Source organism: Terrapene carolina, unplaced genomic scaffold (genome assembly GCF_002925995.2).
Source record: "Terrapene carolina triunguis isolate 2854851 unplaced genomic scaffold, T_m_triunguis-2.0 Scaffold112, whole genome shotgun sequence".
Lineage (NCBI taxonomy): Eukaryota > Metazoa > Chordata > Testudines > Emydidae > Terrapene > Terrapene triunguis.
The window spans coordinates 19,019,417-19,033,033 of NW_020664463.1; the positions used below are offsets into that span (position 1 = coordinate 19,019,417).

Sequence of the window (13,617 nt, forward strand, 5' to 3'; positions counted from 1 at the left end):
TGCTGCTTGGACAAGCCAGCCACGCAAATGCCACCTGGATCCTCTGGTATTTCCACGGGCATGCCTAGGACTCCCGGCCACTCAGAGCACCTTCTCCTGGCAGCGGAGCTCGTTCTCTCCCATGTTCTATTGCTCTCCAACAACATTGCTGTGGTCATGTACATAAACAAGCAAGGCAGCGCCATATCTCCCACCCTCTGCTCCGCATCCATCCACCTTTAGAACTGGTGATTCAAACACCATGTAATACTCCAAGGCACGTACCTCCCAAGCACCCAAAATGCCCTAGCAAACATGCTCAGCAGGACTCTCTTCCTCAACCACAAGCGGGAGTTACACAACATCACATTCCGATACCTATTCCACCAATGGGGCACCCCATGGTGAGAACTCTTCGCCACTTGCGAAAACTGAAAGGGGAACCATGGAAAGGATTTGCAGGGTGAAGCTCTTCTCCTCCCCTGGACAGGCAACCTCTGTTATGCTTTCCCCCCCACTCACTTCCTCCCACATGCGTTACGCGAGATCTGGCAGGACCGAGCTACCATAATACTTATAGCCCCGTTCTGGCCATGCCAGTTCTGGTTTATAGACCTTCCTAGACTCACCACCCGCACACCACTCCACCTCCGGACACTACTGGATCATCTCGTACAAGATCAGGGCCAACTCCAACATCCCAATCTGGGCCCCCTTCATCTCACGGCCTGGTATTTGGATGGGGCTCAGGGGTAGACAGGGCATGCCTGGTGAGACACATCCTCCTCCAGAGCAGGGCATCCACCAGGGCCTACTACAGAGCTAAATGGAGACGCTTAATCTCATGGGCTCACTGCCATCACCATCCACTGCACTATACCTAGCGTCCTCGACCACCTTCTTGATCTCAAAACGTTGGGCCTTGCCTATAGCTCTGTATAAGTCCACCAAGCAGCTCTCAGTGCCTTTCTCCCCCCTGTGCATGGCACCTCCGAGTTTACGCATCCTACCACGGCCACCGTCTGTTTCCTGAAGGGTTTATTCACTACCTTCCTGACAGTGCTCAAGCCCACACCCCATGGGACATCAATTTCATCCTGTCTGCCCTCACAAAGCCACCCTCCAAGCTGCTGGCAATGTGTTCCCTCTCCCACCTCTCCAGGAAGGTGATATTCTTGGTAGCCATTACCTTAGCTAGATGGGTCGGTGAACTGGCGGCCATGATGGCAGACTACCCTTACACTGTCTCCCACAAGGATAAAATTTGCTTATGACTTCACCCTAAATTCCTCCTAAAGGTAGTGTTGGAGTTCCACCTTAATCAGTGCATCCACCTATCTGTTTTCCACCCCAAACCACACGCCTCCCATATGGACAGAGCCCTGCACTCCCTTGACGTCCACCGTGCACTGGCATTCTACCTCCACAGGGCTCATTCCTTTTTCACATCACAAAACTATTTGTGACCATCCCTGACCAATCCAAGGGCCAAGCCCTCTCCTCCCAATGAATCTCCAAATGGGTCTCTGGCTGCATCCATGAATGCTACACACAATCCAACATCCCACTGTCTGATGGAGTCACAGTGCATTCTATGCAAGCACAAGAGACTACATCGGCCTGCCTCACATGGCAAGACATCTGTCATGCAACAACCTGGCGCTCCATCCACACGTGCATGACCCACTACGTAATTTAGCAATCAGCAGCTACAGATGCTGCTCTGGGCCAAACCATACTGCAGACTTCACTTCCTATCGCATCCTCGCACCCACCTCTGCACTGACAACTACTCGCTAATCACCCATGTCTGGAATGCATATAGGGACCATCACTCGAAGAAGAAGGGGAGGTTATTTACCTGTAAATGGAGGTTCTTTGAGATGTGTGGTCCCTATTTGTATTCCAGTACCCGCCCTCCACATCCTCTGCTGCATACTGGACTACTCAGCGGCAAGAGGGACACTGGAGAGGCTCGATGCACGTGTGGGTCAACATACACTGCTAGGAAAACCTTCTGGACTCAGGCGCATGCCGCACATTCACACCCATGAATGGAATACAAATAGGGACCACACATCTTGAAGAACCACCAGTTACAGAAAATTAACCTGCTCTTCTTGTGTCTTGCTTACAACAATTCTGCTAACACATCTCAGAATGATGTTAGCTGTTTTTGCAACAGTATTACGTTGTTGATTCATATTTAGTTTGTGATCTACTATAACCCCCAGATCCTTCATGGTAAGATCAATTTTGAAACTGACCTTGTTTTCAAAACTCTCTATTTATTTTATGTGATACATTTCTACACTTTTCATTAAAATGCACCTATTTCAAGGTGTTTGTACAAATATAAAAAATTAACAATGAAATAAAATCCACCCCAAAAGCTTTCCATTCAGATGAACTCCAACTTGCAAAATATAAATGGATTTGCTTTGACCTGTGTCACGGCCCTTGTTTCTCTTTTCTCCCCATCTCATTCTTTCTAGTGGCAAGGAGTTTCTGGGAGAGAAAATGGGTCATTGCTGTAATTGCTGAATCTGCCACCAGGAGGAGTAGTGTCTGCACCTTACTATTCTCCTGGAGGTTTTTCAACATGATTTCTGTATAAGTACATCAAAATAGCTCTCTGGAGCATAATAATAATACAGTGGGTTACAATTTCAAAGGACTATACAAACACTAATTAATGTGAAGAGAACACCTGCTTTCATTCTTGCTTCCTGTCAGCATCCTTAAAATCAGGAACCTGGGTAAATGATATAAACATACTCAGTTTAAGGGTGATGTGATTATGAAAAGCATTTCATACATAACTTTCAGTGATACACATCTTAATCAGACCCATTTGGCTAAGTGTGTGTAAATCGATTATGAAAGATTTTCAGGCCTCTTGAGAACTGTGTTAAATTATAACACAAGAGCACTTGGAGCATTCATGCCGAGGCATGGCAAATGATGATTGTAATGGATGCTGACCATGAAATCTATTACTTTAATCTCCAGTATTTCAAACTGACATTTTTCTTTGAAGTAGCAAAGTTTGTCTTCTCCCATATGTTAAGCATGACTGTAAAAGGCTAACGTTATATGCATGAAAGATCAAAGAAAAGATATTTTAAAGGAAGGTCTGAATGTTGACTGTGAATTGATGATAGTTAGTAACCATGTAAATGACTCGGAAGATGGTTCTGAACATTTTGTTTTTATTGCATTAGCTCATTGCAGAACAAGGTACAATAAATCTTAATGCTTTGAAGACTTGTAAACGGGGGGCCAGGTGCTCAGCGGGTGTAAATCAGTGTAGCTCAATCAATAGAGCTGTGCTGATTTACACCAACTGAGGCGCTGGCCGGAATAGTTCAGCATCATCCAAATAAACCCTGTTGGATCTAGCTCAGTCTCTCTCAATCTCTGATTATATCCCTTTAATCTGTGTCAGTCTGTAATATATCCATCCCCATGGCATTTAAGTGCCAAATATTCATGGATTTTTAAGAAAAGTCCCTATTTTGAGGGATGATCTCCACTCTCCTTTCCACCCTATTCTTAGAGGGGGAGCTGAAAGAGTCTCTGTTCTGTTTGCAAAGACTCGGCATCCTCCTGAGGATGAAGTGTGCAGCAGCTCCCAGACCTCGCGGAAAGTTAGAATTAAAGAGAATATGTGGAAATATGCCAAGTCACAGAATATGTAGATCCCTTTAATAACCTTAAATAGTCAATGAATCAGAGTGTAAAATCCTCTGTCACTTTTGAAGGGCATGGAATTAACTCAAGTTCCTCCTAGGTTTATTGCAAACCTAACTCCAATTCAACAGTGTGTGAATATTCTCTACCCTGTGATTTTATCCATATGCTGTCACCTTCCCTTGTTGAGCCCAACTCTGTCTCAGAGCTTGTGCAGGGGGAGAGAGTCGGTGTAACTAAACCCTTGTAAGTTTCCCCACAGCTGCTGCTTATTATTACTCCCAAGTCAGCCATGTGCACCTGCTCAAGTGTGAAGGATAATTTGTGTTCGTTATTCCTTACCTCCCAGGGCAATAGGATTTTTCAGACCCATAGACAGTGATCTTCATGTCAATGTGACAGATGCTTGGAAACTTACTACAGGCTCATTCTGAGTTTTGAATCTCTATTTGAAATGTGAACTCCAAATGTATAAAAGACCAGGGCGGAAGGGGAAAAAATGAAATGAAAGCAGAAGATCCGTCCTTGAAAACAGGGGAACTAGCAGAATGTTGAGTCAGTGCAGTAAGTAAAAACTTGAACAAAAAGTTTCAAACAATGTTGCATTTCTGCATCACAAGTGGTCCCAGAACTATGGAGGATAGCGATGGTAAAGATTGTCTAGTCTGTCTAACCCAATCTATGCAGAAATTTGTGGCACTCATCACCATAGTATCTAAGGATCTACTAGAGGTATGTCTACACTGCATTTTCAAACCCACTGCAGGGAGTCAGAGCCCAGGTCTACAGACTTGGGCTCACATTAAGGCACTAAAAATACCTGTGTAGACATTTGAGATTGGGCTGGAGCTCAGGCTCTGAAGCTAGGGAGGGGGCAGTGTTAGGCCTGGTCTACACTACTACTTTAATTCGGATTTAGCTGCGTTAATCCGAATTAATCCTTAACCCGTCCACACAACGGAGCCAGTTACTTCGAATTAAAGGGCGCTTAAAATCGATTTCTGTACTCCACCCCGACGAGCGGAGTAGCACCAAAATCGATTTTGTAAATTCGAATTAGGGGTAGTGTGGCCGCACACCACCGAATTAATGTGGTTAAAATTAATGGGGTAGTGTGGCCGCACACCACCGAATTAATGTGGTTAAAAACCGAATTAATGTGCTTAGTGTGGCCGCGCACAATCGAATTTATACAATCTGTTTCCCAAATTCGAATTACCTAAATTCGAATTAATCTCGTAGTGTAGACGTACCCAAAGATGTACCCTAGATCATGTCCATACACTGCCCAATGGAGGGTTGTTCCCAGCAATATATGTTCTAGTTCTTTATCCAGTTGAGTTTCAGATCCCCAACAGGCTTCCATCACTTCTTTTAGGAGGTTATTGAGCTGGCTAAAAAGGGCTTATTTTTCCTGATCGTCGTCATATATTTTCCTTTACTAAAAATTAACTTGCACCCATTTGTGTTTTAAAACAAATAAAAGGAATTGTCTTTGTACTTGTGAGCTCTTACTTTCATGTTGTAAATAAATTGACTAATTTGTCTTCTGGAGAACAATTCTTTATACTATAGAGGAGACCTGGGTATCATAAATGAGCCAGATCCATAGAGGGTCGGACTCAGTTTCCAGTCCCGCAAAGAGCCATGATGTCATTTGCACCTCTAGCTGGGCCACCAGTTGCGGGAAAATGTATTTGTGAAAATTTTTGAGAATTCTGAAGCACATTTCGAATCTGCTATTTTCACCCCCTTTTCTTTGCAATTTCAGATCCCATAGCCAGGATCCACTTACTCAAGAAACTGAATAAATTCTGGGCAAAAGCAGCTGATTATCTTATTTTTATTTGTCTATTTGAATTTATAACAAAGATAAAAAGCATCTGTCACATGCCGTAGGTGCTTCTGACATATATTTAACAAACAGAAGCAATGCAAAATAACAGATTCAGCAGCACGACTTCACACACAATCAAAATTACACTACTAAAGACTCAGTCTTCCGCTGTGATGTATGTGGGCAAACCTCTGTGCCCACAAAAAGCCCCATTACCTTCAGAGATCTAGCCACATGAGTCACACTTCAGGGCCTAGGCCTAAAATATTTATATTAAAAGACATAAAAGTTATTCAAAAAGGGAACAGAAGCCATGCTTAAGTGACCAGTCATGGAGGTTTAATATCGAAAGATCAAATGTATAGTCTGTTTGCAAACTGTTTGTAGAATCTACAGGCTAAAATGTGTTCAGGTAAATTCTTCATGAGGCTGTTTTGAATTTCTAAATTAAATACTAGAGCTAGAGGAAAATTTCCCGTTGAAAGCTTTTGACCTGATTTTTTTTGTGTGTGTGTCAAAACAGAAATTCTTATGAAAAAGAAATTGTTTTGGTTTCAAACTGAAAATTTTCAATGGAAACCTGAAAATCTGCAAAGAAAAATTAACAAAATATGTTTTAATTGAAATGTTTAATGAGAACAAAATATTTCCCAAACAACTCTGTTAAATACATCTGTTTGTCAGGAAGATCTGTCAACTTTGCAGTCTGTTCTGCCCCATTCATTATGCAAGGTGGCTCATGCTTTCAGGTACAGCGATTGGGCTGTCCATGAAAAGAGGCTGATATTGACGTTGGCAGGGCTAACTGTGGCTGGGACAGGGGTAATGGGGTCAAGGCTTCCAACATCCATGCAGAGCCTTCCTAAAAAGCAGCCATCCACTTTACAGATGTAAAACCAGAGTGAAAGGTGGCACTGAGCTTATTGAATATTTTAGTCCTCGTCTCAAATTCAGGTCATCATGTTGCCAGCTCAGTATTGAAAGTAGAACTGCTCTATGCCCTATGGGGCTCCATGCTTTTCAAACCCAGAGATGGAGAAATAAAGATATTGCTTTCTTTCAGTTAGCCAGATGCTCCAGTGTTTTATACTGTGTGGTGGTTGGTTATTTTATGAAGGAAAGTAGTGGCCAAATCACCAGTGAAATGATCAGCCAATACATTTTTCTGCTCCGTACGCAATTATCTGCAAACTGAGGAGATTGGCTGTAGCAACTCTGAATAATTCTCCACCTTTGTTTGAGTGTAAACCCAGTCAGATGGCTGAACATATTAAACATTTTTCTGATTCACCCTCAATTTTGAATTCCCTCCTTTTTGTTGACTGTTCTGATTAACAATCATGATGCTGCTAGAATAGTTCTTTCTTACATTTGCTTATTCCATAATAGCTGTAAATCAGCAAAACCATTTAAAAAACCCTCCTGTAGTTATATAGATGATTTGTTGGGTTTTTTTAAATGGAGATGATACTGTGATTCTTAAAGATTTATTTAACCTGGGATTCATGTTGGGTTTCTTCTCAGGACCTACCCTATCCTACAGTTATTTGCAGCCACTTGAGAGCTTCCCTCAGAGCTGATTGCTGAGAAAGCAAAAGAGTTGAGGCAGAAGAGGAGCTGCTCTGAGACTGGGTGTGGCATAAGGGGAGGGAGAAGAGGGATGTGCAGTTGTTTTTCTTCCCTTTTGCTTGCTCTCATTGGGCCATAGTGTCTGAAAGATTTTGCTGCTATTTTTTCCAATCTGTAGGGTCCAAGCCAGTGGGCACCTCTTCATAACTAACCTGTGCATGAGTGCCATGGGTTGCGAAGTCCTGGTATAGTGAACTGTGACAGGTCTTTTACAGCACAGACAAGGAATAAATGAAATGGTTGTTATAGAAGATAAGAGGAATAGGCCAGTGGAATGCATTAATTTGCTCTTCCTCAGAACTAGAGGGTAGTGCAAAGTGCGACAAATTTTACCTGGATAAAATAAAATGCTTGTATACAATTAAATGTTGGAACTCACTGCTGCAAGATATTATTGAAAGAAATAGTTTAGGGACCAAAACATGCTCATTTTAATGTTTCCTCAGCCTCCCCATCCATCTTTGCTTGTTTGTTTCATCTATCTGTTAAATCTTGTCAGAAATCTAGATTGTAAGCACATTGGGGCTGGAGTTATATCTTTCTTACTGCATGATTTGTACAGAATCTAGTGCAATGGAGCTCTGATCCTTATTTGGAGCCTGCCAGTGTTCCTGCAACACAATAATAGTAATAATAATCATTAATTATGGTAATCCTGCAAAGTGCTAGGCACCATTGACTCTCATTGAATTCAGAGAAAGGCTGCTCAGCACTTCACTGGAGATGCTCATATCCTCTCAGGACCAGGCCCTTAGTAAGATTCCAAATGGACTAGACACATGAATAAGAATAATGTCTGCAATTACTCTAATTAGTGGGGAAAAATCAGTGGCTTCAGTAAACAAATCAGCAGCCGATAATCAGTTAGAAGTCTCTACCTGTAGTGAATAATATTGCACAATTATGAGGGTTTTTCACATTCTTCTGAAACACATAATATTGGCCACTTACCGTGGACCATTTGTTCTGTTACAGCAATTCCTGTGTCCTTCTAGTTTTGTTTAAACTGCACTATACAATAAGAAATTGTACTATGACACAACCTTAATGTTAAGTGTCTCTTGCAAATGTATCATCATCAAACTTCTCATTGTCTTGTGTGGCTTTCTAATATAACTACAACCACTACCTTGTTCTCCTCTGACAGGGATATACATATGTCAACCAGGAAGGGGAGTGTTGTGGAAAATGTCAGAAGACTTTGTGTGAAGAGCAGAACTCATGGTCTCGAGGGGATGTAGATGTCCGTTTGCATGAGGTAAGGTCAAGAGTTCCATGCTGCTAACAATGTGCTCAGTCGTTCTCGTTTAGGAGATGGGACTAAAACATTTTTCTCTTCTAGAGAAGGGAAAATGTGCAGGTTGCTTTTTGTGTAAACAGATCATCTGGTTGTCATGTCCATGTTTAGTTTATTAGGAGTAGTAATACCAGTTTACATCTTCAAATGCATGTTACAAATTTAAAGTAAACCTTACAATGCTTCTGTGCGTGAGATGATATTATGCCCAACTGAGGCATAGAGCAACTAAGGCTCCTTGTGCACTATGAGCGAGAGGTGTGGTTCCCAACTTCTCGACACATACTCACACACGCTGTAGGAGATCCGGCACACGTCTAAATAGCAGCGCAGCTGCAGTAGCACAGGCAGCAGCAGCGGGACTCCGTGCTGAGTGCGTACCCACAGGGTGAAGTTGGATTTGTACTCAGCATGGCTATGCCGTGCCCCTGCTGCTGCTCCCTGTGACTACTATTCATTCTTGGGCTGGCTCTCATCGAGCTAGAGCAAGTATGTGTACGCAAGCTGAGAATTACATCTCTACCTCGTAGTGTAGACGTAGCCTGGGTGACTTGCCCACAGTCAAACAGCAAGTCAGTAGAAGAGGAAGGAATTTGTATCTTCCAGTATTGTGCTCAAACTACTGAAGTCTCTTAATCTTAATGTTTTAGGCTCTGTTAACCTGAGCCAGTCGTAATGCACTTGGTTCAGACTCTGCAGTCATAGATTGTATGACAAGAAAGGAGCACCATGCCTAGATAGTCCAATCTCCTACAGCACACAGACCATAGAACATGACATATTAATTCCTGCATCAAGCCCATAGCTTCTGTTTGAGCTAGCTCATATCTTTTAGAAAGACCTCCCACATATTAGTGACACTAAAAAAAAATAAGGACCAGGAAGACATTAAACCTTCCTGAATATAGGATAACCTATCCAAATAATTTAGTCAGCAAAATATTTGCATTTCCCCCTTGCTTTAAAAATAGCTTGTTGCTTGGAAGTGAACCAGTAGGCCCTGATTCAGGAAAAAATTTAAGCATGTGTATAAATCTAATTAAAACTGGAGACTTAAACCCATGCTCAGAGCTGGGCAACATTTTTTGAACAAATCATTTATTCACTGAAAAAATGCAGTTTTTGGTTGAGCAAAACTATTTGCAGATTTGCCACACGTTGGCAAAATGAAAAAATGGTGGGCCTCGAGTCACCAGCAGACTTAGATGCCATTCACAAAAGAGGAGGAGGTGGTATCCTCTTTATAGACCTGTGGCTAGAGCACTCAGCTGGGACGCAGGAGGCCACCACTTCAAATCTCTGCTCTGCATGATATGGATAGGGATTTGAACTTGGGTTTCTCCCATTACAGGTGAGGGTCCTGACCACTTGGCTCTGGGATATTCTGATGTGGGTCTCTCTTAATTGTCCTGTTGAAGCTGTTCCGTTTTGTATGAATAATTAAATATTCATTGGAACAGGGACTGGAACCCAATTCTTCTCCCTCCCAGATAAGTCCCCTGACCACGGGGGGACGGACGACACACCTCCATCACCTCTGGTACTTTTGTGAATGACATTTCCGAATTTCCTTTGCTTTCAAATAAAAAAAATCAGTTTAAAAATTGCCCAAATTAAAATGAATCATTTCATTTTGGGTCAAAATGATTGATTTGTTTAGACAAGAAAACTGATTTTGGTGGGAGTGTCAATCCAAAACTATTTAAAAAAAAATTTTGGTTTGTCCAGCAAACCAAAAAGTTGATTATTTGGACAGTTCTATCCATGCTTAACTTTAAACATATGTTCTAGTGCTTTGCTGAATTGGGTCGCTTATGATTCTCTCCCAGACATTCTAATTTAAAATATTTGGGTTGTGGTTTTTTTGCCTTTAAAAATGTAAATAGTCCTTGTTGCTTCTGAAATTTGACACAACACTGAGAGAGCACACATGATTCTATGTTCCTGAAGTCATGGCACTTTGTTATAAAACATGCAGCCTGATAGTCTCAACATTCCTGCAGGATGAGCACTGTTGAATAACAATGATCTGCTGTAAAAACACACACTCCCTTCTTGCAGATCAGGTGGAATTTAATGGCATCAGAGTGTTAAACTGCTAATGTCTGGTGTCCATAAATGTGGGGTGTGGAATGATGTAAACCGAGTTTTTCTTAGCCTTCAAAAGTCAATGAGTAATACTGAAAAGAAGTGATTTTTTTTTATAGCGCTCAGTCAGTTCTGGCTGTAAACACCCACATCCACTGTTCAATATTAGAAAACTCGAAAGGACCATCTCTCTGACCTTTGTGTATATAGGATTAGAACTTTACTATGGATGGCTCAAGAGATTGGTACCAGGATACTGACCACCGTGAACGCTTACTCATCTGTAGATTGTCAGTTTAATCTATCTGAGGTTAGATGCGACCTAAAGATATTACCATATGAAGTCTGTGCAGTGAACTGTTTGAACTGAGTAGCTGGTGTCACTGTGCTTCAAGCAGGACATCACATCTGGATATTCGTTGGCACACTCAGTGATGCCAGGGACTGAATGAGGATGGAGATAGAGGTGTGAAAATAACAGATTTTTTGGTTTGCTGGCAATTTTGAAAAACTGAAAAATAAATCTGTTTTGGGTTGAACTGAAAACAAATGAGTTTTTAAAAATTTTTCAGTGACTCAAAAAGTTGAAAAAAAACCATTTTGGGTTGAACACAACATTTCAATTAAACGTCAAGCATTTTTTAACATTTATTTAAAAAATGCATGAAATTTCAAAACCAAAGCCCATTTTGAACTGAAAAATCAGAACATTTCATGTTGAAAATGTCAAAACAAAACTGCTTTTTGGCAAACACTGCAGCTCTGGTGACAGCTCTAGATGGCGAGTGAATTCTCTCTCTCCCCATTAAAAAGGGTGTCTCAGCCTTGAAGCACGTTTCCAGGGGACAGTAAGAAGAAGCCAGTACTGTGGTTGCCCGTGCTGCACTGGTTGTCTGCTCAGAATAACATTTTATTTTCAGCACCACATTGAGTAGAATTTCTTTGTGACTGTTCCAGAGAGTAAATGAATAGCTGGAAAAAATGAAATAAATAATAAAGGAAAAAAACCCAGACCCCATTTACATGGGCAGCAGATATCCCACCAGGTTGCAAAGCAAGGTGGATACTGGTTTTCTTTTCCCCTTCATTTACGTATTTCTTCAGCCTAATCATTTTGTTCTGCTCTTAACCCTGCGAGCTTTGGCAAGCCTCTGCCTGCCCGCGTAGCATTAAATTGCCTAATCCTGTGCAGCGGTTGGGGATCAAAACAGTAGGGAAGGAAAACAGTAAGTTAAATATATTAGAATGCTAGGCCTTCCATTCTTCCTGCTTCTCCTCCCCAGTTTAAAACAGATTTGCTAACCCACTTCCACTGTTATACATATTGCTGTCCACAACTATTCAGTGCTAACTCTTCATTGTATTTTTTGCAAAGAAAATCAGCTTCTTTCCTTGATGATAATAATAATTAATGAATAAATAATGCAACAGCTCAAAGACTTTACCCCTCACATTTTAACTGACGACAGTCCTATGTACCAACATCATTCTCTGCTTTACAAATCAAGCTTTCAACTGCATCTACTATTTTTTACTGTCCTAGATAAACCATAGAATCCATATACACTGATGTGTGTAACTGTGTCTCTTTCCAGCCATTAACACTGAAATAACTCATCGGGTGACAGAAAAAAGTGGACTGACTTTCCCAGTGTCTCATACATTGAAGGTTGATGGTCTTGTTAGTATTAGAAAATGAGAGCCCGATTGTCATTTACACTAAAGCCCCTTGACAACACTCTGGCAGTAAGTTACATGTGCACCCACTATAAAGACCCTTTATGCTGCCAGAGTTGTGTAGGTGACTTTGAATATTTATCAGCCTTTTTTTCTAATGAATATTTTTAATTTGGACATATTTTTGCAATGAGTTCTACCTTTATCTTCTATCTGCTAGAACCAAGGTGATTTTTCTCCAACAAAAAGCCACAAACTAAAATAGCTTGTGGTCTTTAATCTGTAATTCTGAGGAATTATTTATTATGTATTTATTTTAATTTGATTTTTTTTAAAAAATGTACTACATCATGCGTGTCATAGTGAGCGGGGAAACAACATTAAGAAAAAAAATCTTGCAAGAGGCTTGGCTCTTCCTCCTCTCATATTAAGAACTGCTCCCATTCCTAAAGCTAGACACATGCTTGAGTACCTTGCTGAATCAGGGCCAATGTCACTGGGAGTTAATCTCCTGGCATTCTTACAGGTCCGAACCCTTCAGATCTTTCCCAAGAAGTCAAAAGACAGAAAGATGTTCCCAAAATGTCTCTATTCAGAGAACACATTCAACGGCTCTAAGAATCCAAGGCTCTCACACATTGCTGTGGCACCTATCACTTGGTGTTTGCATTCTTTGCTTGTTCTCGGCACAGAAGGGAAGTCAATTTAATCTTCAGTTTCTTTCCCAAGGTTTTGAAATGATTCTTAATTATAGTCAACCTTCCTTCACTGTTGGTGTTTGTGCCACTGTGGATTACAGTCACAGTGGGAAGTCCCACTTCTATCTGGCACTTTTACTTATTATAGCTATAATAATATTCAGCATTTGTATAGTGATTTAGCTCTTGAAAGCATAGTATAAACATTAACAATGTTAGATTTCAATGAGCCCCAGAATCCCATGGTTCATGATTTCACCAGGCAAATGTGGGATTGCACAGAGCCAAGACTTTGGCCTGGCCTCTCTCAGCACCTCCTCCCATCATGCAACTATAACCCCTTTTTTTCTGGCCTGCTGTGGCATCCCTCCCTAGCAGTATGATCTTGAGGGTCCCCAAGTACTACCATCTGTATCCAGCAACAAGAACCTGACCCCTTTCTCCATTCACAAATCTTTTCTGTCCAAAACATGTTACCAAAAGCCTGCCTCTGTCTCTGTAAATCTGAATTCCCACAAGGCCCTTCAGAAACAGAGAGATCTACCATAGTTCCTCCGAATCCAGAGCAGCCACAACGAGCAATTTTTAAAGTTAAATCTAGTAAATGGTCCCCCTACACACATTTTTCATGCAGTTAAATTCCTCCTAAATCTGTCCCTGTCACCCCTAAATTCTGTAATCTATTCAGCAGTCTATTCCATGACCTCACAGTCCACACC

General features: G+C 41.4%; 1 protein-coding gene across 1 annotated transcript in view; it reads left to right on the forward strand.

The window, feature by feature from the left end:
* The window catches only part of VWF (von Willebrand factor), a 247,585-nt gene that overhangs the window by 209,343 nt on the left and 24,625 nt on the right, over positions 1-13,617 (forward strand). Inside the window, exon 41 of the mRNA XM_029911665.1 lies at positions 8,286-8,396. Coding sequence (XP_029767525.1) covers positions 8,286-8,396 — 111 coding nt within the window. The remainder of the gene's footprint in view (positions 1-8,285; positions 8,397-13,617) is intronic.